At 53.0% G+C, this 27,004-nt stretch overlaps 12 protein-coding genes across 12 annotated transcripts; 6 read left to right on the forward strand and 6 right to left on the reverse strand.

The window, feature by feature from the left end:
- Window positions 1-474: 474 nt before the first annotated feature.
- Window positions 475-1,872, reverse strand: AB675_5701 (uncharacterized protein; the record flags this gene model as incomplete). Its single annotated transcript, XM_018145937.1, has 1 exon — window positions 475-1,872. The coding sequence occupies one exon, from the start codon at window positions 1,870-1,872 to the stop codon at window positions 475-477; it is 1,398 nt and encodes a 465-aa protein (XP_018001995.1).
- A 992-nt stretch (window positions 1,873-2,864) lies between these two features.
- On the forward strand, window positions 2,865-3,691 carry AB675_5702 (uncharacterized protein; the record flags this gene model as incomplete). Its single annotated transcript, XM_018145938.1, has 2 exons — window positions 2,865-2,992; window positions 3,043-3,691. The coding sequence occupies 2 exons, from the start codon at window positions 2,865-2,867 to the stop codon at window positions 3,689-3,691; spliced, it is 777 nt and encodes a 258-aa protein (XP_018001932.1).
- An 852-nt stretch (window positions 3,692-4,543) lies between these two features.
- On the forward strand, window positions 4,544-6,043 carry AB675_5703 (uncharacterized protein; the record flags this gene model as incomplete). The annotated part of the gene is made up of 2 exons (XM_018145939.1): window positions 4,544-4,776; window positions 4,828-6,043. 2 exons carry the CDS (start codon window positions 4,544-4,546, stop codon window positions 6,041-6,043), a joined length of 1,449 nt encoding a protein of 482 aa, XP_018002037.1.
- A 772-nt stretch (window positions 6,044-6,815) lies between these two features.
- On the forward strand, window positions 6,816-8,526 carry AB675_5704 (Alcohol dehydrogenase 2; the record flags this gene model as incomplete). Its single annotated transcript, XM_018145940.1, has 9 exons — window positions 6,816-6,861; window positions 6,910-6,932; window positions 7,177-7,216; window positions 7,287-7,411; window positions 7,466-7,631; window positions 7,694-7,855; window positions 7,905-8,172; window positions 8,227-8,448; window positions 8,496-8,526. 9 exons carry the CDS (start codon window positions 6,816-6,818, stop codon window positions 8,524-8,526), a joined length of 1,083 nt encoding a protein of 360 aa, XP_018001779.1.
- A 721-nt stretch (window positions 8,527-9,247) lies between these two features.
- Window positions 9,248-11,354, forward strand: AB675_5705 (uncharacterized protein; the record flags this gene model as incomplete). The annotated part of the gene is made up of 2 exons (XM_018145941.1): window positions 9,248-9,996; window positions 10,043-11,354. 2 exons carry the CDS (start codon window positions 9,248-9,250, stop codon window positions 11,352-11,354), a joined length of 2,061 nt encoding a protein of 686 aa, XP_018002143.1.
- A 1,058-nt stretch (window positions 11,355-12,412) lies between these two features.
- On the forward strand, window positions 12,413-13,908 carry AB675_5706 (Oxido AflY; the record flags this gene model as incomplete). The annotated part of the gene is made up of 3 exons (XM_018145942.1): window positions 12,413-12,757; window positions 12,804-12,933; window positions 12,989-13,908. The coding sequence occupies 3 exons, from the start codon at window positions 12,413-12,415 to the stop codon at window positions 13,906-13,908; spliced, it is 1,395 nt and encodes a 464-aa protein (XP_018001892.1).
- A 370-nt stretch (window positions 13,909-14,278) lies between these two features.
- On the forward strand, window positions 14,279-14,977 carry AB675_5707 (uncharacterized protein; the record flags this gene model as incomplete). The annotated part of the gene is made up of 1 exon (XM_018145943.1): window positions 14,279-14,977. One exon carries the CDS (start codon window positions 14,279-14,281, stop codon window positions 14,975-14,977), a length of 699 nt encoding a protein of 232 aa, XP_018001827.1.
- Window positions 14,978-15,052: 75 nt separating this feature from the next.
- Window positions 15,053-16,093, reverse strand: AB675_5708 (uncharacterized protein; the record flags this gene model as incomplete). The annotated part of the gene is made up of 1 exon (XM_018145944.1): window positions 15,053-16,093. The coding sequence occupies one exon, from the start codon at window positions 16,091-16,093 to the stop codon at window positions 15,053-15,055; it is 1,041 nt and encodes a 346-aa protein (XP_018001824.1).
- A 270-nt stretch (window positions 16,094-16,363) lies between these two features.
- AB675_5709 (Queuine tRNA-ribosyltransferase-like protein) lies at window positions 16,364-17,885 on the reverse strand (the record flags this gene model as incomplete). The annotated part of the gene is made up of 2 exons (XM_018145945.1): window positions 16,364-17,616; window positions 17,681-17,885. The coding sequence occupies 2 exons, from the start codon at window positions 17,883-17,885 to the stop codon at window positions 16,364-16,366; spliced, it is 1,458 nt and encodes a 485-aa protein (XP_018001992.1).
- Window positions 17,886-21,169: 3,284 nt separating this feature from the next.
- AB675_5711 (uncharacterized protein) lies at window positions 21,170-22,159 on the reverse strand (the record flags this gene model as incomplete). Its single annotated transcript, XM_018145947.1, has 1 exon — window positions 21,170-22,159. The coding sequence occupies one exon, from the start codon at window positions 22,157-22,159 to the stop codon at window positions 21,170-21,172; it is 990 nt and encodes a 329-aa protein (XP_018001793.1).
- Window positions 22,160-22,492: 333 nt separating this feature from the next.
- On the reverse strand, window positions 22,493-24,297 carry AB675_5712 (putative mitochondrial chaperone bcs1; the record flags this gene model as incomplete). The annotated part of the gene is made up of 2 exons (XM_018145948.1): window positions 22,493-24,161; window positions 24,221-24,297. 2 exons carry the CDS (start codon window positions 24,295-24,297, stop codon window positions 22,493-22,495), a joined length of 1,746 nt encoding a protein of 581 aa, XP_018001867.1.
- A 1,226-nt stretch (window positions 24,298-25,523) lies between these two features.
- Window positions 25,524-26,486, reverse strand: AB675_5713 (Peroxisomal 2,4-dienoyl-CoA SPS19; the record flags this gene model as incomplete). Its single annotated transcript, XM_018145949.1, has 1 exon — window positions 25,524-26,486. The coding sequence occupies one exon, from the start codon at window positions 26,484-26,486 to the stop codon at window positions 25,524-25,526; it is 963 nt and encodes a 320-aa protein (XP_018002113.1).
- Window positions 26,487-27,004: the final 518 nt, after the last annotated feature.

The raw sequence follows: 27,004 nt of genomic DNA on the forward strand, positions 1-27,004 counted from the left end.
TATTGATTCATCATGACTGGTAGCGCTGCAGGCATTGAGTGACATCGGTAAAGGCTGTGCGAATGGCGGTGTCGCTATATAGCCACGATTTTGATGGGTGAAGCTCTCGAACAGGGCCATTGTAGTCGTGCTTTGTCTGGCATGAAAGACATTGACCCATTCGACAAAGGCAACAGGCTCGTGGACATGGTCATTGTCTGGATTTCTTTGAAAACAAAGCCGCCGACTGAATGAGTCATGAAGACTAGGTGGCGACGCTTGTCGACAGACGCGGCGAGGAGTGGCTCTGGAAAAGACTGGGTCGTGTCTTGGACAGAGCGAAGAATGATCGTGGGAGCCAGACCACTCAGGTGACTTTGTTCAAGTCAGTCAAGATTTGAATTGAGACTTACCTAGTGGGATTGCTGGGCATCTTTCTCTCTGACATGTACACAACTGAAGTCAGCGTCATTGCTCTCGGGAAGACTATCGATCTCATTGGGTTGAGCACCTTCCTTCAGTCCCCACTTCATCGTCCACGCCGTTCTTTTGCTCACTAGGAGTACGTTTGCGATTTGCTTCGCGAAGCGCCATGACCAGCTCACGGACCCTGTCGTTTTCTCGCGCAGTAAAGAAGGGGCCTCCCTTAGCAGCATGAATCACATGATAAGGAGGAGTGTAAGCCCAACTCGCAAGCAGGTTCACCTCAGGAGGTGGACGATGCTTCAGCAGGTGGTCCACGTCTCGCCGCATAGATTCATACCACTGTATTGTCTCTTGTGAGTACTTGGCCTTGAACCTGTCGAAATGGGCCGAGTACCTCAGATGCAGGACGCCTTTCAACGGATTGATCCACTGTCGATGCATCCTAGCTAGTGCCGTCAAGACGTCTGCAGTCGCCTTTTGTGCCGCCGGATCTGTGCGGTAGAGCTTCTGGTACACTCCACCCAGATACTGCATGTTGATCTCGATGGCCATCTGACTGTAGCTATCGGCATTGAGGAAGGCTCCGTGGGTACCCTTTTGCAGATGTGGCAGGAGCTTGCATTTGGTCTTACCGTATGCTTTCGTGCCCACATTCCACTCGGAGCAACCGTGGTCAGTAAGGACTTTGGTCTCTTCGGGAGTAGCGAAATCCAGCATGTTTATGTCCGTGATACTAAGAGAGTGAAAGCGAGCGTAGAAGAGCCCGTGGCGTAGCGATTCAGGCAAATCCGATTGGCAAAATCCTACTTTGCCGAGAAATGACTGGGCGCAGAAAGCACCTACCAGGTGAACTAACTCATGGATCAAAGTACCTGCCGCATTGCGACTCGAGATCAAGTCCGCAAAAGGCTCAACGCGGAGCTGGTGGAAGTCTCGGAGGCTTACCTTTGATTCCCATGTGGATGGGTATAGTCTGATGGTCGAAATATATCTCTCGTTCGGGGCCGAACCTACTTCGACGGCGGGCTCAAATCGGGCGGCGATACCATCGTTGTGTCCTCGCTCGTCGCAAACGATTCTGAATTCCACATCACGCCCAGTCCAGACATGATCGGATTGCAGCTTGTGCATTGGATTAAACCCCTCCAAATAGGCAGTGATGAAGTTGAACATTTGACGAAACACGAACTTTACCGATGGAAGGAACGAACGGTCAAAGTACTCGTGATATGGCGTCGGATCGCTCCCAGACAAGGAGGTTGGAACCTTCGCCAGTTGAAGAAGGACGACATGGACCATCCAACGGGCTTCTTTCATCGCTGCATCGAGTTGCGCGAAGCTCTCATCGGACAGTGGGCCGAGTCGTGGCTGCTTGGTATCTCGAGATTCGGTAGAGGGCACTTCGTAAAGCATTACCCCTTTGTGGATTTGCGAGACACGTTCGGTGGTCTGCCGATTAGTGTCCATGTTGCAATGTGAAGTTGAGAACGTTCTGGTGGAACAACAGCAGACGGCTTCGGACAGAGCCCTACGTCTGGCAATATGTAGCCCACGGGCGAGAACAATGCCGACGCCGACAAGAGAAACAATGCCTCTGCATTCTTGGACAAAGATGGGCGAATCGAGAGCTTTCATCTTGTTGCTGCCTTTGTATGTGCGCTCTAGTTCATGGCCATGGTACACAAGTTGGCGCGGCCATGTCGACACTTGCGCCGCAGTAGACATCGAGAGGTGCACGAAGAAAGCAGTGTGAAGATCCATCTTAGCATGGCCACAGCTTCTGCAGCGTAGTCGTTGCCCTTCAGATCATTCTCGAGGCACAAGTCGGGCCGTCGGTGAATGAGGCGACTGTTCGGACCTGGACCTGGAAAAGCGGCATGGTGTCGCTAGGCTTGTCACAACCAGGCGGGCAGTGTTGTCGTCTCCGGACAGCAGAGACCGAGACCCTGGGTAGTACCAATCAAGCCAGGCATCCTCGCTTCCCCCACGATGTAGATGCCTGGTGGATGGAGAAACGAGGTTCAAACATGATTCGACGCGTCGCGTGGCGGTGGCCTTCCATGCCAAGCCTTTCCGGCAGGTACATAAGTTGGGCGCATCCATCCCAGCTTCCTTTCCTTTCTGCGCGCATCTGTGAGTCGGCAAACACGCGTCCGGAATCTGCTTCACCAGAAGTGGTTTCGTACCCAAGTTCTCGAGGTGACTTGACCGAAGCCATTTGACCTGTTCTCGCGAGCAAGTCTTATGGTCAAAGAAGAGTCATTCGAAGAACTTCGCAGCTCCTCCTCAATCACATGGTCCCGATTGTGAATCAAGCGTCAATCTCTCAGGAAACCTACACGCTCTCTACTCGAATCTAGGTTCTTCCGCCGCTCGTTTCTTCCTTGACACTCAAATCACTCATTCGTTCGATGATTTGGACTCGACAATCTTCTACTAGTAGACCCGACTTCAACACCATGTTCAAGCGATCGTTTAACACCAAGGACGGTCGTGTGACCAAGCCGTTGAAGGCGACCAAGAATGCCTATCCCGAACATTTGAAGAGGAAGATGCAGGAGAGCATGGAAAGTCCGCCGATCGGAAGGTGCGGCTCTTCACCGCCTTAGTAGTGATGAAAGTGCTAATGCACAGCAGTTCTCTGACCAGCCCCATCATCACTATCGTGGTGGGTCGTGAGCAGCGTCTTTTCGCTGCCCATGAGGACGTTCTATGCAATTCACCTTATTTCGCCACCGCCTTGAAAGGTCACTTTCTTGATGGCGGCGCAAAGAAGCTGATCCTGCCTGACGAAGAGCCCGAGATCCTGTCGGCAATCCTCGAGTTCCTGTATAAGGGTGATTATTATCCTCGATTGTTGCACAATAAGAGACGTAACACCTGGGATCTCGAAGATGCAGATACTAAACCTGGTGGTCGCGGACACACTGAGTCAAGTATCTATCTGTCCAGTCTTGGTGGCGATGTCCTTCGCGACACCGTCGTCTATTGTGCAGCTGAGAAGTACGGCTTGGACGAGCTGAAGCGCCTTGCTCTTCGGAAACAAGGTCTGCAGTCTGGTATACAGGTCGACGTCATCTTGCGCTCAGCACGATACTGCTATGCAGCGACACCAGATACCGAATCACGTCTCCGCGCTCATTATCTTGCTCTGATCATCCGAAGTCGCAAGACTTTCAAGAGGAGCGGAACCATGCAGATGGAAATGGAGAATGGGGGCAAATTGTTCTTCGATCTTTTCGTAGCAATGTGCAACCACATCGACGACATTGTCGAGATCAGGTAGGTCACTTGCTCGCTTGACTGACATTACAGGTGCTTATGTATTGCAGTAACAACCGATCACCCAAAGTCATCTGAATGCTGGTTGTACACTTGTTACGGTAGACCGACGGTTCAGAGCTGTAATGGAGGTAGGATGAAAGCACCAGACTGGTCTAATTGGAAAAATGCAAACACCGAGCTTTGGAATCGTCGCGGGCCATCGAATGGCAGCAACATACACTCCACTTCGTCTCAAGGTTGGCCGCCGATTTATTTCTGGTTCCACGAACCCTACTCTTTCTAATAGCCAATCCGGCGCAATGGGCTCTTTCCACTCGATCATGTTCCTTCTGGTAAGGAAAGGAATGATCTCAACTTCATCAAAAGACAAAAGACATCAAGTTCGCGGCTTCCTCCGCGCGATTTCCTGGATTTTGTTGTGTATGATAGTGTTATCTTTCTCGACTTAGTCGACATCTGTCAGCTCATGGCGATGCTAGGCTTCTGTTCTTTGGTCTGACCAGGTCGTTGGACTGGGGCAGAAGCACCTCTGATGATCATATACAAGAAAATGAGAGATTCGGCCACCTCACAACACCTTTCCATATTAAATTGTGATTGAGATGAATTGCTGATCTACTTAGGACTTCTGGCAACACACTTCACTCACAGGATATGACAGTCACTGCCACGATGCGCTTATCGACGCCTGGTGAGCGCAACAAGTCTGCAATTGACTGAAGTCGACCTCTACGCGAGGCGTATATCTCTGCCTCGAGACCATGGGACCGCTCTCAATTTCCTGCGTCACCTTTTCTTCTGTACCATGGCGGACTTCGTCGATCAGACTCATGCGCGAAATTTGTCCCCAACAATGTCACCAGAGGGCTCCTGGCTGCCTTTGGCAGAGAATGTATCCCCTCGTGCTGGCACATTCCTGTTCGCCGAGGTCGACCCATCTGCTGACGATGTAGGAAGTAGATACTGGATCGTGCTGGTCGTGCCGGAACGGTTCCTACCAAGACACATGCAAGATCGACTATCGAGAGTTGGCGAGACGATCTTTCCCTGTTGGCTAATGAATTGGCCAGGTTCGCCCCATCAATTGTATGCGCTTATGCTCTGGACCGGTCAACTTATCGCTGACTTATGATTCAGCAAATTCCTAGGCAAATCGAAGCTCTACAGCCTCCAAGCTGATATGATGAATTCAATCCGATTTGACTGGAAGAGTCACTACCGTCGAACTTATCAAGAAGCTACTGGCGCCGCGAGCCACGATTCGATAGCTTACTACGAAGCTACGATCTCTGAGCAAAGCCACATGGTCAATGAGCAGCGTCGTGCCGCGCGTGCGATCCATGCGCAAGGCACCGGTCCACACGGTCGACGACGCAGGCGTGATGATGATGACGACGACGTCCTGACCAGAGGCCAACTACCACCACGACCACGCCGTCAAGGCAGGGCATCTGACCATTCTTCGCAGCATATGTTCTTTCCCGAGCAGAGTCCTCCAGAGCCAGGTTCCCCCTCACCAGAGGTCATAAGTGACCAAGCATCAGCGAAGCCTCACATCAAGACCGAGGAGGAGCTGGCGCAAATCAGCGCGATATCAGACGTGCAGTCAAATAAAGTGGTCACAATCCACGCCGGAACACCTAACCACATACATCGTCTACCGCAGGCTTTCATCGACAAGTCTCCCGTCCTGACCGCTTGGCTGCAGCCAGCTGCGAAGTTGACTGACCCATGGATCATGCATCCGGCATTGGTTTCCGTCGACAGCTCCATCTTCGCCAAATTGGTGCAATATCTCATCACAAACACATACTCGCCACAAGTCAGCGCTGAGCCGCCTCTGAAGCTGGAGGGCGTCGAACAGTCCAGAGCATCCTACTCAGCTGAGCTTCTCAAAGCCGGACATCTGTTCATCCTCGCTGAACAATTCGAAATTGCGACCCTTGCGGATCATATCTACACTAAGATCACGACAGTAGAGCCATACGGTTATACGCGTCCGGGCCTGCTCCATTTCGCTGAGATCATCTTCTCGCGCCCGAATTTCCGCGACGGCGTTGCTGACACTACAATCCGACGAAGCGATTCCAGTGAGGTTGGCGAGGACAAGGAGGCCGCTCAGGAGAATCCTGTAGACACGGGACTTCGAGTGCACAGCCAGGGGATGGAGGAATGGGTGGTAAGTCGCTTGGCCAATGAGCTTATGGACATCATGAAATATGAGCTGCCGTTGTGGGAGCGTGTCACGGCGAAAACCATACGAAGAGGCTTGCAGCCACGGGTTTTCGCTGCCAAGGCTGCCTTGGACAAACCTTTCGGTGGACCACTCGTCGTGATCAAGGACGAAAATTGAGGTCGTCACTGCTCGACCGTGTTGGGTCAGGGAGGACGCTGAAGTCTGAGATTCCTTCGCTGACCTGCTCGATTGGCCTAGAATGGGCCTCACTTGAGTACCGCCTAGAGGAAGACATGCAACCCGGACATGCGAAACTTGGAGGGTGCTGATTGCCCGGCGCAGCCGACAGAATCGATTTGTTATCCGAATAGACATAGCTAAGAGTGTCCCCAATACAGTACGGCGACCAGGGCCGCCTGCCCAGATGGCCCAGCCAGGCAGTCGCTTCTGAAGCGATCGGTCATGCCTCGGCTACGTTTCAAACCCCCGCAATTTCCCCACAACCCTGGCTATCAGCATCATCGCTTCGCGAACACCGGGTTACGCGTGCTCATTGAGCCGTGCAGAGTGACAAGCAACGAGTTCGCAAGCCCGTATCCTTCCCGTGGATGGCCTGTCTTTTCCCTGCGTGCTCCAGGCCGGGCTTAAGCCGTCCAATGAGCCGCCTTCGTACGCGATTGTGTGCACTCGAGTCAGTGGTTCCCTACAAGTCGCGAACGGGCAGCAATGACGGACGAGCCAGTCGCGAAAGTATGCCATCATACTTTCTCCGTGACTCGGTGCGGGCACGGTAGTATATTATGGAAACACCCCTCTTTCTTGACCATGAAGCCGCAGTCCGGTACAGATATCTTCGAGCTCGAGCAATCCCTCATAAGTCCTACACATTGCTGCTGCCCTCGACACAACAATACCCGTGATCTCGCCAGATAACACACGTATAGCCATTATGGGAGAAGCCACCGTCGATATCCCCAAGGAGTGCTGGGGAGCAGGTGCGTCTGTACACTGCCGGTTTGCCTATACTGATGCATTTTCAACAGTCGTCAAGAATGAGGGACCAGACGTAAGTCTATCCGCTTTTCGTGAGCCTGAACCATCCGTCGACCAGGGGGTTGTTTCGATTCAGCAACAGAGTCACTTGTTCTGAACAATGTCTCGGATCATCTGATCGTTCTTGAGCGAGGCGCTGCCAACCTTGAAGCTCTCCTGGCGGCGAGTTGACGATTGTCTGACCTCAAGCCTATCTCGCCTTCCACTACCTGTCGTGATTTCCCGAGTATCCAGTTCAGGCTGACCAATATCGGCAGTTCTACGTGGAAGTGGAAAAGGTGCCTGTGCCAGAGATCGGTAGGATTCCTTCCGCTGCGGCCGACGCATGCTCCGTGGCAGCCAGATTGCTGACCGTGCCCATCGCCAGGACCCAACGAGATTTTGATAAAACTGAACGCTACTGGCTTGTGTCTCTCGGACATTCACTTCATGCTGAATGACTGGAAGCTGCCGAAGATGTCAGATATTGGAACACAGTGTGCTGGGCACGAGGTATGGCAAGAATGTTCCAAACCGGCACGCAGAGACTGATGTAGGACCATACAGGGCGCCGGCGTAATTGTCAAAGTCGGTGATCAGGTCAAGAACTACCAAGTCGGCCAGCGAGCAGGCTATAAGCCGATCCAGGACGTCTGCCACAGCTGTCAATACTGCCATGCAGGAAAAGAGACTTATTGCACAAAAGCAGTCTTCACTGGGCTTGCATGTGACGGTAAGTGACTGAAGGGGGCCAACTGTGTGGCCCAAGAGAAGATGTGCTGACATTATCGTCAGGATCCTACAAGCAATATGTCAAGTGTCCAGAGAACTATATGACTTTGATTCCAGATGGTGTCTCAGATTATGTTGCCGGGCCGGTGATGTGCTCGGCTTCAACGATCTACGCCTCCATTAAGGAGTCAGGCTTGCGAGCTGGCAATTGGGCCGTATTTCCAGGTAAATTTACCGACCTTACAACGGGACCACTACTAATCAGTGTGTCCAGGCGGTGGCGGCGGTGTCGGTATTCAGGGTGTCCAGCTAGCACACGCCATGGGCATGCGCGCGATCGTTGTCGATACTGGGGAGGAGCGTGAGAAGCTCGCGAAGCACCTGGGAGCTGAATACTTCTTCGACTTCCAGAAAGGAGATCCGGTGGCTGAAGTGCTCAAAATCACCGGTGGTGGTGCACATGGTGTTTTTGTCACGGGTGTGCAGGCTTACCCTACCTCGTTAGGTTATCTCGGCACTCAAGGCGGTGGCAAAGTCATGTGGTATGTCCGATTACGTCCGAGTCGCGGATCAGATAACTGACTATGTGACCTTAGCATCGGGCTTCCTCCTGCCGGGAAGTATCACATCGACCTCGACCCCTCGCAGCTGGTGTTCAGGAACCAATCCGTTCAAGGAACATTGGTAGCCAGTCTGCAGGACATCGACGAGACACTGGAGTTCGCGGCAAGAGGCAAGCTGCGTCTGGAGCCTACCGTCGTGGGTCGGAGTAAGTTCAACGAGTCAGTACAGAAACTGAAGAATGGTCAAGTAGCTGGGTAAGTCATCTTCAACGAGCGCCTCGACTCTGCTAACGCTCTGACAGAAGAATTGTTGTGGATTTTAACCAAGACTGATGCAAGGGCAAATGGGTTCTGCAAGAACATGTGCCAATGGCGGTCGATCATAGGGACGCATAGTGTGTAATACCTGTGTAGTGAACATGATCCGACATATGTCCAGTACGGCCAGGCGACCCGCTTGAGCCAACATTCGTATATTCAGTCATACAACTCACCGAAGCAGCGTGTGTACCTTGGGCTTGACCATGCTTGACCATGAACGATGTACATTTGAAAGGTCCTATTCTTAGTGCCCACCAATGAAGTCTGAGATGCACCTTGAACCCTTGCCAAGCAGTCGTGTAGGCGCCCTCGGCTACGCTTCCAGCTCTCAATCCTGGTCTTCTCCTCACCTTCTTTCCCAATGACCTTCAGTCCTTTTCTCAGGTGGATTCCATGGGCGGCTCTCAGTTGTGATGGCTGCTTGATGGCATGCAGCCTCTCCATTCGTGCCGCCGACCTCCAGATTTGCGAGGGCAAGATGGACATCTGCAAATGCATATGCATGACCGCACCCAAATTTGGGTCACTGCCAGTTGCGATGGTGAAGTTGTTGTCCTTTCCCTTACCTCCCATCGCCTTCATTTCGTGCAGTCCTGGTGACGCTCTCTTCGTGCTGTTTCCTTGATCTCTATTACCGTCATCGCGTCTTCAATTCGTACCGCAGCAGCAGGTCTGCGCGAAAAGTTGTTGGAATACCATCGGGCTGGGAGGACGGGTACCGGCATCGCGCGACATGGCACAACCATTCTCGCTTTTCCCCCGATCAGGTGTTCCGATCTTGTCTCAACCAAATCCTCATAAGCGGCAAGCCAGTCTCCATGCCCCGAAGGGACTCTACGATGACAGGCAGGAAAAGCAGGAGCCACTCCCACATGGCGGTGCAATTCCTCTTCACGACCGAGCACCGTCGCGTTCACGGACGCCCTCAGCAGAGAACATTGGAGTGGCAGTGACGACTTCCTCGCCGCTGTACGGGGCCACACCGTCACCTATTGTCACTGCCCCGCCCAAAAGGGAGGTCATGACGCCGCCTCCACCCCCTCCGCCTGCTCCAGCAAAGGCATACTCACCAAAAGTACCGTCTTCTGGCAGGTCCGGATCTGTGACACTAGTCTGTCCTGACAACAGATCCCCCGTTACACCAGTCGTTCCATTCCGGTCCATGTTCCCCACCTACAACCCAAATGTCCCGCTTGCCCAGCAGAGTTATTACCCTCAGCGTTCTTTTCCTGGTCGGTCTTCCAGTCTATACTCCCGCAATAATGTTTCCCGACAAGAATACCGCGACAGCATTGCCACGCCCATAGATCGCCAGCTGGGTCATCGAACCGCACCGCCTTCAGTAATCAACTTCAATGATACAGCTAGCATCATGGCTGCACCGGTGTTCTCGTCGCAGAGGGAGCTCGAGAAGCTTTGGGCAGCCTCCCATGGTACAGAACCCAATATGTTGATCAAGACCTTTGACCTGGAAATGGCAAGGTATGTCCGAGTCTTCTACTGCTTGTTCACAGCTGACGCAAAGCAGAACTTCTGAAGCAACGTTCACATTCGGCACTGATCCACAGTTTCCATTTTACACGCTCAAGACATTCGACACCAGCGAGATTTCTGTCTCAAAGACCAATCCAGTGAAACGGTCACAGGTGCACGAAATAGTCATGTCGTCTATCGAGCCACCAGCCCGTCGGCAGGCTCCTAATGATGGCTTGATTGCCTTCATCTTTCCCAAGATGGCTGCTATGCTCGCTTTGAACCAATCGGCAGAGCTAGCCAAAGCCCACCACTTGGCCCCGACAGACAAAGACGAGCTAGAGGCTTCTGCCATTCGACGTGCCGCTGCACAAGAAGCCTGTCACCTTCGCTGGAATGCGAGACACAACCGATACGAGCTTGAGCACCCAGCTGTGGCCCGTCAAGCGCGCGACCCGAACTTTCTGAAGTCACCAGTGTCAGATGACAATGGAAGCATGATGCTCAAGATTCACGACCCAATGATGCACATTACTATCTCTTCACCCACGGCAGATTCCTCGCCAATCATCAACATTATCAATCCCAACAAGGTAGGCCAGGTCGGCACCCCGCAGACTTCTGCTGGTGCTGGCATACGCCTTTCCACCATCCCTCAGTCCGACAGTGACCCATCACTAAGCTCGCCACTAGCCTCTCTCGACCTGAATACTCAATCTCTGCATATTGATGCCGATCAGATCTTGACGGTCATGCCCTCACTGTTCAGCATCGATAGCATAGTCTGCGCGCTCTTTGCAGTAGCCATCGCAGACGAGAACACCAATCCAGTCTTGGGTGGCCTACCAATCTGGACGCCTCGCCCAAAAGCTCCCATGAGTCAGTACGGCGGGAGTGTCAAAAGCTACAACGGAAGCCAGTACTTCGCGACGCTCGCAGAGCGAGAGGAGGCTGAAGGCGAGGCCAAGGAGATGGCACGGGAGTTCAAGAAAGATCTGAAAGACAACAAATCGAGGAAGATCTCAGCTTCGCCGCTCAGCTCTATAGATGAGAAAGACGACGCCGAGTCCCAACAGACTGAGCATAGAGGCAGAACTTGGTATGGTGCACGAAGGAAGCGCTCGCGGTCACGGGGGAAGAAGAGCAGGACGAAGAAGGTCGTGATCGGAGAGTTCGATCTGGAGAAGTTGGGTCGGTACCAGGCTGGACAGAGGGAAGGGCAGGAGTTGCCGGCGCCCGTTCGGTGGTTCATGGAGGTGCTCGTGGCGATGTTGCGATGCGTCACATGGTTATTGACGACCATCGTGAGCATCATCGTCTGGGTGCTTGTAAGACTGACGAGGTGTGTGACTAGCGAGCGTTTCTGAGAAAGCATCTGAGGACACTCATTTGGGGGCATCTCTACGTAATAGTGCTACTGTAGAGAGCATAATGATCAACAGAACACAATCGTCTTGATCTTGTGCCCAGCCTGATAACCTAACCTCACCTGCACCTGCTATTCTACCCTCCCATATATATTACTCGTCGCCTGTGCACCAGATGTGAAACAAGTATGCATTGATTGAATAATTCCACTGTGTTGGGTATCTCTTAGACGCTTAGGTGTCCCGCTACTTAGCAAATTGATCTAGAGGCAGGTATGATCTCGCCCACGGCATCGCCTAGAAGAGGACTCGATAGATCTTGGTCATCCGGTCTCGTATAGCTCGGATTGTCATCCGGTCTTGCATAATGTGGACGGAAATTGCCACCCTCGGTCGCTCTTGCCTACCTCGTTGAGCGAGCGTCATGGTGGCATGTCCACGATCCTTCCTTCGGATATCACCAGTTGTCGGAATGAGAATGTACTGTTCACCGGCATTACCAAGCCGGTCACAAGGGCATTGCTACCCATATCCCCCGATTGGACACAGCTCGAACCATAACTCCGTGTCGTTCGATCTCGGTGCGGATGGCAGGCCCGAGGGACTTGCCTAGACTCCGTGCTTACATGAACAACCAACGAACCTACCCCAGATTTTAGTATTCAGGCTGCCGCATCACGTATAGTGTCCTTCGCAAACGATACTTATAACAGAAGGGGTAGAGCGAGGTCTTGGCTGCTGATGCCCATTTTGGCGATCGCCGTGAGGATTTCTAAGGAAGGCACGATCTGGGCCTTTGGGACGCGAATGGCGGAAATATAAATGCCTTTGTGGCGAACGCCTTCTGATTGACATCACCCTAGAAGGTGTCCTAGATGCATGAACATCGAGTCATATCCTCGCTGCTTCGGCCACGACTGATCAACGCACGACCAGTAGCCGCCAAACCCATTCATACTGCTTCATACCTGGTCAAGTCGCCGGCTCCAGCTCACAAAATAGTCCACTTACCAACAAGGACAACCAGAACGCCTGTCCGCTTACTCACATCCACCACCATGACCGCTGCAACGGCCAGCGCGATCCATCTCAGCCCAGAAACTCCGGGCAGTACACACGCTGAGCTATCACGCATCACCGATTCATCCTCGTCCAAAGCCTCTTCGCTCCTCCAGCTAAATCATGACCAGAACCACATCTTCTTCAACCCTGAAGGCTTCCACAACCACATCGCCCACCAACTGCTTGCCATGTTCGCCCTCGGCGCCTCGCCCGAAGAGCTTCAGCGTGCATATGACGATAATTCGGGCTACCAGCGTCCGCTAGGGAAGGTCAATGAGGCCAACGTCAAAGCATTTGTTGAAGAAGAGGATGGGGACTCGTCAAATGGCACAGGAGCGCAAGTGAAAGCAGGTGCAAGGAAAGTGGAAGGAGTGTCTAGGAAAGCAGAAGCACTTCCATGATTTCGAGGAGTATTTCCAACGAAGGATCGACGAGAAGGGCTGGCAAGAGGTAGTAAAAGAGGCGTTGTTTGCAGGGACGGAAAGGAGTGAGGATCTGTTGATTCGGATGTTTGGCGGTATGTGTTCCTGTTCTGCTTGCTTGTCTAGACTGATCTGACTTGTGATGCACAGGCTTCTATCATCCCATCATCCATCTTGGCTACGGGATCGAATTCAGCCAGCCAGCCATCGTAGCAGAAGCCCTCGCACAGGCTTGCGTGCACGATAACTGGATGAAACAATTCCTCATACCGCTCGACCCGAAGCACTACACGCCTGCAACGGACTCGCATCCCACACCGCTAGCCAAATTGATCAACGACATTCGCTCCAATACTAAGCTCGTCAACTCGCCTCACGAGTCTGATGGCAACAAGATTCGCGACGGCATACTTGTTCGCGCCGGCGATGAGATGATCGCCGAAGCGAAAAAGTGGTGGATTCCACGCAATAACAACAACAGGATCACCGAACAAGCCCTTCAACGTTGCCTCGCCGAAATGATCAACACATGCGTCTGGTTCGCCGGTGCAGCTCAACGACCAGATCGAGAAGTCAAATTCGATTTCTTCTACATGCACTGTGTCAACCTCAGCGTCTTCTACCGCGCTTTGATGAGCAGCTCGTGGATCGATCTTGAAGATAGGGGACGATTGCTAGAGATGAAGGCACGAACTGATCTTGCGCTGTATGTGAGTCGAGGCAGCCCGGGGTTGAAGGGCGATGAGATTAGAAACTATGTTCCTCGGACAAGCAATGGAAAGCTGGATTCATGGGAGGCAATCATTGCGCGAGTAACGGCGTTGCCGAACGACGATGGGCATGCGAGTAAGCTGATTAGGGCGCTGAAGGGTGGCGAAGAGGTTTGTGTACCGCTGGAGAAGGAGCTCGGCGAGGAGGAGATGCCAATTAGGGGCGATATGTGGTTGAAGCTGGCGAATATGGCGATCGATAGTGTTGAATCTGGTGGGCCAAAGTGGGTCAGGAACGTTGGGTGGGATAGTGCTTGGGAAGAGGTACCTCTGAGGAAAGACAGGGAGAGTCGGTTGTAAGCAGATTGTGAGACTGAGCTGGGGATATGATTCTGAGGACTCAAGTTGCGGTCCGATCCTGATAATCAATGGAAAGCCTGTGGGAACAAGAAACAGGGCGTAGCACGCAGAGTATTTATGACATGCCTGACGGTATAATATCGTCTGGAGACGTGTCAGGTACCATGCTATCTACGTGAGATTTCTGGCCACGCTGTCTTTTCGCTTCTTCACACGTGTCAAGTCCCCACGACTTCAGCCGCACCGACGCGAAATCATTCGACCACCATGGCTTCAAAAATGAATGCAACAGGAAACTTGAAAACGCACAATCAGTGTGTGCAGGAACCAACAACGCGACTTCTGCGGCTATCCGACAAGGACCGCACACATGGACGCCGTCCCAGCTGTCCTCGTCCTCCTCATCTTCCTGACTTCCGTTCTCCCCACCTTCCTCCTCGGCCCAGACCTGACTCTGATGCTCAGTGCCTACCTCAGAAGCGGCATATGCTACGGCACACCGTCCTACAACCGCTCGAGAATCTTCAGCCCGTTTTTTGATCGATTGCTGGTCCTGGCGTACTTCGCGGCGTGCTGTTACGGAATGTGGCAGGTCGTCAATGGTATAGCCGCTGGTGGAACAGATGAGACAATCAATTATATCGGAGTTGGACAGTCCGGTAAGGGAATACTAGGAATGGTGAAGACGGCTTTGGTATTGCTAGGAGCGGCTCTTGGGTGTGCGCCGTGCATGTTCCTGACTATGGCAGAGGGGATCCTGCTGTGGCGGTGGACTCGAGATAGAGTCGGACGTCTCGTGGCAAGAGCTGCTGCTGGAGTGGAAGTCCTACATCGGAGTCAAAAATGGCTTGCCTTGGAAGAATTTGTCGACGGATTCGTTAGCGGATTCGAAGCGGGATTTGAAGCAGCATATGACACGACGAAAGCCCGTGACAGCATCGAAGCGGGCTTCGACGCGACAAACGCTTGTGACAGTATGGTTGACGGCGACTCCTCCGGAAATGCAACAATCGTGTCGTCGGATCGACAGGTGACCGGAGGTCCTTCGACTGTGTTAAAACTGTCATAGAGGAAGCAAGCAGCCGCAGTGGATCCCTAAGAGGTAGCAGCGAGCCTAACAACAGCAACTTGGTCACAAGACGGCTCAAATGCTGCGCACATGCCGCAGTCGACTTGTGTGCATCGCGTACCGTGCGTCCTGCTCGTCCTCGATCATAGCCTCTAACGCCGCCAGGACCTCGCTTGGATCCGGCAGCGTTATCGGCAGCGCAGAAACCTTTTGTCGCTCGATGAGGTTATCCCTCATTTTGCGCACCAAGATCCCTCTTTCGGTCAGGAAATCCCTCAAGTCGCCTCGGTCTCTCGCTGGCCCGCACCGATCGCGCAACTGGTTCAACAGCCTTTCGCCCTCCTGTGCTGCTCTGATGATCAAGAACTCTGTTTCTGTGCGTCGCATGCCTGGCTTCAAAGGTGGCGGCAGCGTCGACCTCACAAGCGTCTCAAATGCATCGTACATCTCATCAAGGTCAATGACTGCCTCTGTCGAGGTCGCAGCTTCGACCAGCATCTCCGTGAAGGCTTCATCTGCTCCGTAGCAGGTGAAGCTCTCCCGGTTTCGGATGTAGCTCAGCGGCAACAATGGCTGCACCTTCAGCGGCCACAGATTCTCCGCGTCACACAGTGGACTGTCGTAGAATGTGCATGCTCGTAGCTTTACATGCGTCCAGTTGGGCCGGTTCTTCAACGACTGCGCCACGTCTCGCATTTGAGCTTGAATGTGGTCCACGCGATAGAAGTCGTCTGAGCGATGTGCCCAGATCTGCACGTTGCATTTGGTAGTCCTCTCCCGGATCGCTTGGGGGAGTTTGTCACAGGTGAAGGTCCGACCTAGATAGATGACTCGACAGGCATAGGCGTCGCCGCCAGTCACTCCGCGGAAAGGAGAGGCTTTGCGTCGGACCTCAAGGTGTACAGTGCTATCATAGAAGTACGGAAGTGCCTCGGCATAGATCAGTCGACAAGTGCGTAAAATGGCTGGGCACAGCGACGGAACGACATCGCTAAGAAACCTGGGGAGCTGGCCGTCACATTCTGGACGGTGTAGAAGCTTGTGTAAAATGAGCTGGCGTATCTCGGTGGGCAGGGACAGAAGTGAGGGACTTCCGATGGCCCCCTGGATGTCCATGATGTAGAACTGCTGTAGGCTGAAGATATGGGAGGCGGACTGTCAGGTCTGCTACAACACTGTTCGGCCTACTCGTGCATAATGCACATGGCCTTCGCCAGAGTCTCACTCAGCACGTGGGCTTTGTTGCTGATTAGTGGTAGACTCACGAGCAGTCGGGTCGAAGATCGTCATCGACGTGCCAAGAAATGTCAAATGCTCGGCTAACTTTCTCCATTGTACCGTAGACATCACGGGCCGAGGGAAGGGACGTGATGATGTTGGGACTGTTCACTGTGACTCCTTGACTTTCTCAGCTAAGCCCAAGTGCTCGAAGTCATCGGCAGTCAGAGCAAGCTGTGCTTCGCCACCGCCTTCGATGGCTTCAGATACCTTCCTAGCCTGATCGTTCTCAAACTCAGCAGCGCTAGGACTATCTGCACCACTAGCAGTACCAGAGGGGTCCTCGAATCTGCCCCATGCCTTCGCTCGCTTCTGATCTTCGCCTCGCCCGGTAGATCTCATTTGATAGCCTCTCATTCTTGGTCCTCGATCTTCGCCCTCGCCAGCAGGAAATGCGTCAGCATAGCATGCAATGAACGCGTTTGCGTCGCGCTCAAAAGTCGCAGCATCGAGACTGTGACGAATGGCCACAAACAGCTTATCCAGTACATGGAAATTGTGCACCTGTAGCAGCGTCCAAGCCAGCATCTCTTTCGCTTGCAGTAGGTGATGGAGATATGCACGATGGTGCCGTTTGCATGTATAGCAGGTGCATTCTGTAGATAAAGCTGTGACTGATGTAGCATGCGAGGTTGACCACATGTCGATGCCGAGCTGCTGGTGGTCGGATGATTGAGGTGGAGGGAACTTAAAGGCGAAAGCGATGCCACGCTCTGTAGTCGCGGTAACGAATGATGTCGTTATTAAATCTGCACCAGATAATATCGCCCGCAGAACATCCTGAGGCGTGCTGGGGTTCGAGATGCAAAATCGTGCGTGCTCTGATAATTCTGCGGGTAGTGTAGCAGCTGCCTCAAACTCGTAAAGAGCCAGACCAGCGGGACCGCCGCTTGGCGATTCGTCGTCCGCTAAGTCGGATAGATACAGTTGTTGCTGCACATTGTCCAGCGGCAGGATCGAAGCATACAGCTGTGTTCGAGCCTTCGTCGGAGCCAATTCGGATGCCGCTTCTGTGAACCAGCTGTGCGTCCTATCTACCATTTTCTCTGTCCTTTTCCTGCTGATCGTGTCCGTGTCCGCAATATCCGCCATCGAAACAACGACATCGGGTCGAAGACTGCTCGCTGCGTGAAGGTAGTCCTCTGCGGTCAGTGACCGGAAGCCGACTGATGTGCATATGGAAATCGCCTTGTCTGTGCTCTGTGCAGGACATGTCACTCGAGGGACCCGTCGCGGACCGAGGATTGTGGCTATTCGTCCTGGAAGACCGGTGAATTTATGCAGCGCAGATCCATCGCTGGTCTTTTCCAGTGTCTGGGATGTGGTGAGGATGGGCGCATCTACTGAAGACTTCTCGACGACTAGCCAGATGCTGGTAAGTGGACGGTCAGTAAACCGATTGTGGGATGCTTATCGCATACTTACAATCCTCAAGTCCAAAGTATACAGCTTTGATGCTGGTGTGCCTAGCCAGGACATCTGGCGACACGTGCGGCACGACACCGCGAGAGGTTACAGCGACATAGTGCGGTGTCTCGATGGCTTTGCCTGTCAAGGAGATCAACCTCCGTCGTGCTAACGACGAGGCGGTGGACTTAAGCATCTCTTCAGACTCCATGCCTCGAGCCATCGTAGAACCCTTCAGAGTGGATGCCGGAGGAAGCGGTCATGGTTACGATGATTTACTATTCCATCTCCATTAAATTTATGGTACTTACAACGGAAGTTCAGGTTGATGTATTAGGTAGGTTCAGGCCCTTTTCAATTTCCTGTTTGGTTTGCCACCTCTACCTATCCCTCTAACCTCAACCAACAATTGTCTCCCACAACCTGGTCTAAATCCGAGCGTTGAACGAAACCCTTTATACTTCCAGACCCGTTTGAAGCTCTTGCTGCCAAAACAGCTCTCATGCTTCGCTCAGGAGATCTCCCGCTTGCTACCTCACGATAGGAATTATCGTCGTAATCCTGGCCACCTCCAGAGGCCCCAGAAGGTGTCCCTAACCGCTCTGGCCACGAGCAGAGTTCCCTCTGCTAATTGACTGCGCTGTCGTAACTGGATATCCCATCATAATGTCCCTGCATGAACTTCTGAAACCCCAACACCAGAAGAAGCACCATGGCGTATCGATGCACCCGACATATATTCGCCCATGAGTTGTGTTTTGTGGGTTCCAGGACGCGTAGCAGGTTCAGATCGGAACAAAACCCTCTGACGTGCTTAGCGACAGTCTCCTCTTTGGAGGACGAGTCTTCCAAGCAGTAGAGCTCTGCCAATTTAGGGTTCGCTGGACGCCATCTCCGATGCGCAAGAGTCGAAAGCAGTGGTCTCGACTTTCTATACGAACAAGTCTTGACTTGATCTCGTCTGACTACTCCTGTGCAATGCACGCAATTCAGCCTTCCGGACTCAATGAACCACTTGATTGCACATTCGAGGTGAAAGGTGTGGCCACAGGCAAGATGAATTACTAGGTCGTCTCGCTGAAAGTCGGAGACGCATATAGGACATTGTAAGTCGTCTTGGTCGCGGTATGGGAAATTGACAGGGCGGAGTTCGTGGTCAGAACGAATCTCTCCTAGAGGCAGCTGATCACCGGGACTGAACCGCGCAGAGGATTCCATACAGGAGTCTTGCGTCCACTGCAGGATGCAGATTCGATGGGCTACAACGGCGGGTGCCGTGAAGATAGATTGTGCCATTGAATGGTCGCTGTGCTGGCTCTGAGGTGAATCAGACAAGGGTCGATGTTCTCTTTTGCACAGGCCAGGTGTTGGTCTTTGAGTTGGGTCCCAGGCGAGAACCGCTCGTGATTGAGGCGTGTTGTTGCACTTCAAGCTGGTATCGATCGTCGATGGAGATTCACAGATCCGAACCCAAGAGCCAAATGAGTCGACTCTACGCTGAGTGACCGAAAGGAAGCTTCAACAGTGTTATCTTTGGTGCCTGGCCTTCGTATTGTATAGTAACTACCTACTAAAGGTACTCATGAGCCAGGAAGAAGCACGCTTGGCAACTTCTTGCCCAGGATCATATTGCCCATTTGAATGCTTTATCTAGATATTCTACATATGCTCGTAAGCTGTACCCGTGACCAAGGTTCTTGTTGAACTTCAAATTGTGTCTTCCGGAAAGGCTTTTTGTCCCTGGGCACCATCCTCTCCTCGCTTTCACATCTCTCGACCGTTAGCCTTGGACCGGCTGTTACTGACGACAACCTTCGTACTAATTTCTCTTGCCCGAGATTCCGTTAGATGATTTGAAAGAGCGGCACCTGCGCGCCGCTTGCTGGACATCTGAGTCCCTGGAGGAGGAAGACGTGGCCATTGGGCGTCGTCAGATAGATCCAGGTCTTCAAAGACCTCATTGTTGGGAGTGGATGGACTGGCGTCCACAGGAGTCGTCATGCTTTCGGTCTCGCCGGCGTTCTGCTCAGAGTCTGGCTGTTCCAATATGTATTGCGATAAAGACCATTGGGTGTCATCAGAGAGATCTAGGTCTTCAAAGACCTCATTGTTGGGAGTGGATGGACTGGCGTCCACAGGAGTCGGCATGCTCTCGGTCTCGCCGGCGTTCTGCTCAGAGTCTAGCTGTTCCCGTATATATTGCGATAAAGTAACTGGAAGTGAAGACTCCGGTCTGTCTTGCACTTCAAGGGAGGGCAGAGTCTGTTGCCCTTCCAGACTCGTCTGCCCCGGCACAGACGGGGGATCAGGCTGCGTTGTCCGAAGATAACGTCTCTTCCGACGTTTCCCAAGTGCAAGCGCACTGTCCAGAAGATCCGCTATCAGAAACCCGTCTTTGTCGAACATCATAGATCTGCTGCCTTCAAGTGCCAGTACATCGTCCTGAAAGTCTAACAGCCGAAGGAGTACCTTGGCGTATCGCATCACCATGGTGTCCCACGTGCTGTACAGGTAGTTCTGCAATTTGAGATCGGAAGAATACTTTTTCACGCTCTCGTTGGTGGACCTCCTATCGCCAAACTCGTCATACAACCAGCAATGATGAAGTGCCGGACGATGAGCAAAGTGAATTGTTGAAAGCAGTGGCGCTAAATCCATATAGGCGATAGACTTGACGTGGTCTCGTAGGATGGGCTTCGTGCACTGCAGGCAATTGAGTTTTCCGGACTCCAGGAACCAGCTCATAGCGCACGGTAGGTGGATCATGTGACAACAGGCAAGACTGACGATGAGATCGCCTCGCTGGTACTTATCGTTGCAGATGGGACAGCACAAGTCATCCTCGTCACGGTACGTGAGATTGACGTGGTCTAGTATTTTCCAGTAGTCCGAATAGTCCGAGACAACCGGTCCAATGGGCAATTGATCTGATGTAGTGAATGAACAAGATTCCACATTGGGCTCAAGGAGCCATATCAGCATGAAGATTCGTTGGGGCATCTTGGCCGTTGTCGAGAATGGTCGCGCGATCGACTTTTGGAAGTGTTATTTTGACCAGAGGCAATTGTGGAGGGTAGGGTCGCTTTTGGAAAGACCAAGTTGGTCTGATTGGTTGCGCGGTTGGGAGATAGGCGTTGCGAGGTTAACAGCTTTGGTTTCTGGCGTTCGTGTTGGCTTCGTTACCGTTGTTTGGTAGTCTTGACGAGGTGTACCGAAGTCTGGCTGAAAAGTGCAGAGGGCCGCAGAGGCGGCCTGTACATATAAGGTGACTCGACCCGAAGGTACTCATGGTACTCATGGTACTCATGGCCCCAAGACAGGACAGGCCAGCTGGCGACCTTGGCAAAACATACCAGAGAAGGTAGTATTTTAAGTTTGGGTCGCGTACCTGGGACATCCAGCTCGGCAGCAATCCACAAGACAACTAGCCTTGGAACTTGTGATCTCACGGTCCCAACACGACGAATGAGTATACTCTGGACTGGTTTGGTCTTGCCAGTGGCCTCCTCAATCGACCTGAATCCACTGATCCATTTTGACATTTTTAATAATGGTGCTCCAGCCTTTGCTCTTCAGGCGAAATGCCTTGTCTCTCTTCTTGCCCTCGACTAGTCTTTCGTCGTTCTGCTTCTTGTTGTCCGGATCATCTCCTTTCGGATACTCGACGTGGAAGATCGGCTTGCCTTTCTTCAAGTAGATAGAGAACGCTTCTTCGTCGTCGTACTGAACGGCTTGTTCTTGCACGCAATACTCGACATGGTCTACCACGTCTTTTGAGACGTCGCCGCCGTTCTTCATGCCCACGCTCAAACCGCGTGCATGGCCTTCCCGTGATAGGAACGTTACATAGTCGATAGCATCTCGCTTGGTGAGGCCGAGCCCGTTCTTGTTGTCGTAGCCGTCGACATTGTCAGGGTCAATGCCGTCGAAGCCTTTCTGGACAGCGAGATCCATACGCTTCAACACGATATCCCGCACATTAGTCGACTTGACTTGCAGCCACTTCTCACCCTCCCAGCCGTCCATGTTGCGGCCCAGATCAGACTTGGCGAATTTCGAGGCATCTGGTCGCCAGTCTTCGTAAGAGCCGGCGGAGAAGTAGGCGATGACTTTTCGCCCTTGCGCATGCAGAGCAGAGACACTTTCGGCAGGTGTGTCGAACAGGTCTACAATCCATACGGCGGCTTGCGAAACCGGGCAGGTTCTGTGATTAAGCTGAACAGGATGGCTGAGGACATACTGGAAAGAGGTGCCCACTGCTGGTTGCCAGATTTCTCTCGACGACCTACCATCATGATGAGCAGGCACCGTCGGTCTTTGCGGCACTGGCGGAGGACGTATGGGCAAAGAAGGTTGTTGTTGAGACGGCGTCAAATGCGACTGGTGAGCGGATGGGGGTGTGCGGTGGTCCGCGGCTGCAAGACCAGCCGCGTAGCCTGCATCGAACCCAGCTTTGTGGCCTGCATCATAGCCAGCCTGGAACGCGTCGCGATTCATCTGCAGCTCGCTCTACGGGCGTGGATGAAAGAATGTAAGACGAAAGAGCGTGGATCAACAGCGGCTGATGAGCGATGAAGTCCGTCGTAGCAACGTCATTTTGGCCCCTTTTTTGGGCCGCCTTTATGTAGGAATTTGCAGTGCACCAGAGGCCGCCTTATCAAGTCATGCGCAGTGTTCGTTGAAATCTCATCCATTGTTCACTATGGAGGCTTCCAAACGGAGACAGAATGCTGGCTAGGGATCCTATGTCATCCGACTCGCTTTTTAACGCCAATCAACGCAACCCCTTGACTCCGTTGCTTGTACGCTCACGCAAACAATGACAGCTGCTCAGTCCTCATCTGTCGCCGGGTCACCTCCATCGGCCCATTCCTTCCTTTCCTCATCGACAAGACTGGGCGTTGGAGTTCCCTGCCGCGTTTCACCTGCCAGATCCTCGGCAGGCACAGCAGCCTCTTGCTCGAGTACTGTGTTGACCCATTCGGCAGCACCCTTGACCGCGCTCTTCGGGTCACCGAAGCGTGGGATGAAGTACTCCTGCACCTGCGCTACCGACATGACGTACTCGGGAACGAGCTTGACGAATTCTTCTGCCAGCTCCTCGAGCTGTGGCTGTGAGAGACCGTGCTTTTGATCGATGGGGAAGGAGGTCAGACCGATGGCGAGTTCCGGCTCTGCGACCTTGCTGTCGGCAGCAGCAGACGACGTCACAGGAACATTGTCAGTACCATTTGTTCCGGCAGTGACTTCGTCCTCGGCGTCTTCTTCGTTCGACGGCACTTTGCTTTGATTCTCTTCTTCCTCCTCGGTGAAGAACCGCACGAACATCCCCCGCAGCTGCTCAGAACTCGCGTTCTTGAACTCCATCCACACATCAACACGGCCCGGACGCGTAAGGGCCTTGTCAAGGTCTGCGGGGCAGTTGGATGACATGATGAGTATGTGTCCTTCCGGAGCAGTCGCACCGTCGATCGCGTTGAGCAGACCTGTGAGGGTGACTTGGCTAGTCTTGGTCTTAACCGCGTTCTGGTTTTCGACAGTGATCTGCTTGCTTCGCATCTCTGTGGCAGTGGTTTCGCGGCCAATGCCAGCGGCATCAACGTCTTCGAGGAGGATCACTGCGCGCGACTCCTCGGTTCCTGCGACAAGCCTTGCCAGAGTTGAATCAGTGAGCTCGGGGTCGGCGAGACTGAGACTGTAGACCGACAACTTGAAGTGACCAGCAATGGCGACAGCAAGAGAACTCTTTCCGCTGCCCGGAGGACCATGGAAGAGATAGCCACGGCGATATGGTATGCATCGTGCTTTGTATTTCGTCTTGGTTTTGCGATGGAGGAAGCGGGCCACGTCGTTGATGATGGCTTGTTTGGTGATCTGGTCAAGTTGGACAGTATCCAGGACACGAGCCGGCTTGTGAGACTGCAGGCGCCATTGGGGAGGTTTGCTGGTGTGTTCAGGGACATACATTGCAGTGTAAGGAATTGCCTCTGTCGCTTTCCTTTGGCTCTTCGTTTCCAGGACAGCTTGCACAAGCTTAGTTAAAGGGCTTGCTGAGCGCGTGAAGCATCGAAGAGTGTGCTCCGATTCTCGCGGCCGGTGCTGGTCCTTCTGGAAAGTATGCGAGAAAAGGACACCGCCGTACCAGAAGAGACGATAATCGATCCGCGGGTCGACTACGAAGCCCAAGCCCTCGCGATCGACCTCATAGCCTCTCGGATCGCCGGACCATCGGAGGCCCTCCAAACTGCTGCACAATTCGACAGGTCGCTGTGGCCAGATGGTGATCTGCTTGCTTAGCCAAGGTCGCAAAAGTGCGGCCATGGGATCTTTCTCCTGGATTTGGTATGTAGTCGAGACAAACGGCAGCAGATACTCCAGCATCGATAGCAACTTGCCTTTGATGAGCTTGAACGGAAGCATCGCCGCAAGAAGCACACCTAGAAGCCGTGTGGTCTTGGGATACTTGCGACACAGGCGGATTAGGACTGGCGTAACGCTGCTGAGGAGTGCGGTAGGGATGCCGAAGATGTTGCCGTGCTCCGCCAGGTTGCTACGTACGTCTCAATATTGACTGGGAATAGCGCCGCGATACTGCCAGCGTTCGCGCCTTCAGCGGCTGGTGCAGGCGGCGACATGATTGACTTGGTTTGGTTTTGATTCGCCTGATTGAGTACGATGGTCGCTCTCGACCACGGAGGCTAGAGGCCTCCTGAGAATAACAGAGAATGAATTGGTCACAAAGATGGGATCTCGGTCAATGCTGAACGTTTATATAAGTCGAAATCTGTCGGGAGTCTGCAATTCACTTCACTGTCGCTGACTCGAATGACTCAGGCCAGTGGAGTAATAAGGCATGTTCTGAGAAGTCAGCTAAGTCAGAGCCTTCCCTGAGCCGAACTTGAGAGGCATCCAAGGCTGAAGCCAGGGGCGACACCTACCATTCTGTTGACGCAACTTTGGTCGGGCGAGCTCCAAGTCATGACGCCCATTCTGGACTGCCGCTGGCGGCGCTTTTTTCAAGAACTTACCTGAAGCTCGATATTCATTTTCTCCATGAAATCAGCACCGAAGCTCAATCTCATCGCGTCTCCTGCGCTGTCAGAGTGTGCAGAAGACCACCTACCGTCGAGCCACGGGGTGACAAGCCTGCGCTATACATCAAGCGTTATGACTCCTTCACGACTGGTTGCACGTCCGCCGATGGTACAATATAGGCAGTATTGACTCACCTGTTCCTGACCTGCAACTATAACCAGATCTAAGCACCAGTCCTGAAAAGCATAAGTAGTCTCTGTGCTCTCAAAATGACAACTTCTGCATCACACTGAATCATCTCAGGCCAGGTGCTGTAGGTAAGTGAGATGCTTGACATTCCTCGTTCGTATTGAAGGTATGTCTGGTGGCAGGATGGAAGTCTACATGGAACATGAGGATGAGGGAAAGTCAAAGAAGCAAGTGATCTGAATTAACACCGCCCCGGGATAGCTTCGGCTATCTGCCAGTGCTATTGTGCAGCTCAGAACACGTGACCATTATCTACTGTGTGCACTTAATTGAGTACTTCCAAGATTCAAGTCAAGTACAAGTTCATGTGCTTGTTGTGGGAGACAAAGGCATGCCAGGGAAGACTAGCGCAGTGGAGGGCAGCAGCAGCTCCGAGGCAGTCCAGGGTAGACGCCGAACAAAGCCTGCTTGATTGAGTCCCAGCGGTCGTACCTGACAGCAGTACCGCGTTGAATAGCAAAAGGGGATGCAAACTCCTGCGCCCTAACCGCGAAATCACCCTGGCGATCGTCATCAGCGAGCAACCTCGATTGTCAGTCGTGGAGAACGAGAACTCTCGTTGAGCCACCCAGTACATCTACAACTTCGAGCTCGTCTCCTTCCTCTTGCTACCGCCGACACCCGTGACCTGCTGCCCGGAGAGTAGGAAGTCTGGATAAGGAAACGACGATCCAGGACCAGTCTGTACATGCCATGCGCCGCCATCCACAATCGTGGTCTGACCCGTCACATAATTCGCAGCATCACTAAACAGCCATACTGTAGCATCTGCAATCTCCTTGATACTGCCCCATCTGCCGAGCGGTAGCCGCTGACCAGGTCTCTCATTTGCCCTCAGCTTCCCACCAAGGCGATCCATGCCCTCGGTGCCGGCAATCGGGCCAGGTGCAATGATGTTCGATGTGATGCCCAGAGGGCCGTACTCGAGGGCGACGTTGTGCGAGATAGCGTCGACTGCAGCCTTTGCGGCAACGACATGTGTCTGTAGTGCCATACCAGTATAATGCATCGTAGCAGAGACGTAGATGATTCGCCCACTTGGCCCTGCTGTATCCGACTTGGGAAGGCCTCCTTGTGAGTTGTACTTCTTCACGCTTTCGAGCAGATATGGAATGCAGACTTTTGTGACGTTATAGGAGCCGAGGACATCGATGTCCATGACGGTCTTGAAGGCGTTGGCGGAGAGTTGTGCCATTGGGGCGAGGAAGTTTCCTGCCGCTCCTGCAATCAAGAAGTCGATGCCTCCGAGCTCTTTGGCGCACCGCTCAGCAGCTTTTGAAAGCAGATCGATATCTCGGACGTCGATGTTGCCGATCCCAATGACTTTTGCTCCCTGTCTCTGTGCTGCGAGATCCTTGGCCATATCCAGAGTCTTCTGCTCATTCCTGCCGACGATGCATGCGTTTGCGCCCAAGTATACCAGTGCTCTCACTTGCGCTGAGCAGATCGTGCCATTGCCTCCGGTGCAGAAGACGACTTTGCCTTTGAACAGCCCATCTTGCCAGACGTGCGACAAGAACTCGGACTTCTTGAGAGGCATGTTGGGTCGCGCTGATGGGCGTGATACGCAGGAGAGGGATAGTACACGATTCGCCAACCGGAAGTAAAGACTGAATGGTGCAGCACGCGTCCAAAGGAGATATATATCTTGACTGCGGCCGTAAGATTGCGGAGGTACAGATCTGTTCGCAACGTTAAGCGGATCGAGAGGCACCTTGAAGCTGACTGCGCATCCTCGGGGTCACTCCATCATTTGAAGTGCCGAGGTTCGTCAATAGACACGAATTAGTCATGTCCTGGTCCAAGTACGAAGTACAATCGATTCTGGTCTATCTGCTCCTATATTCTGAACTACATCATACACCTACGAGTGAAAAGGACCAGATCGAGGAATTGGTGCAAAGTGTCCCACAATGAAGTGATCATCGACTTGCATATCATGGCAGGGTGACCTACCTACGGCCGTTCTACCTCACGGCAAGGTTGCTATTTGACCCAGAGGCTACCATTTGCCCCAACGAGGCCCTGCAGCATCTTCCTCTTTGCACCAGATCATGT

The sequence above is a fragment of the Cyphellophora attinorum genome (assembly GCF_001299255.1).
Source record: "Cyphellophora attinorum strain CBS 131958 chromosome Unknown Contig8, whole genome shotgun sequence".
NCBI lineage: Eukaryota > Fungi > Ascomycota > Eurotiomycetes > Chaetothyriales > Cyphellophoraceae > Cyphellophora > Cyphellophora attinorum.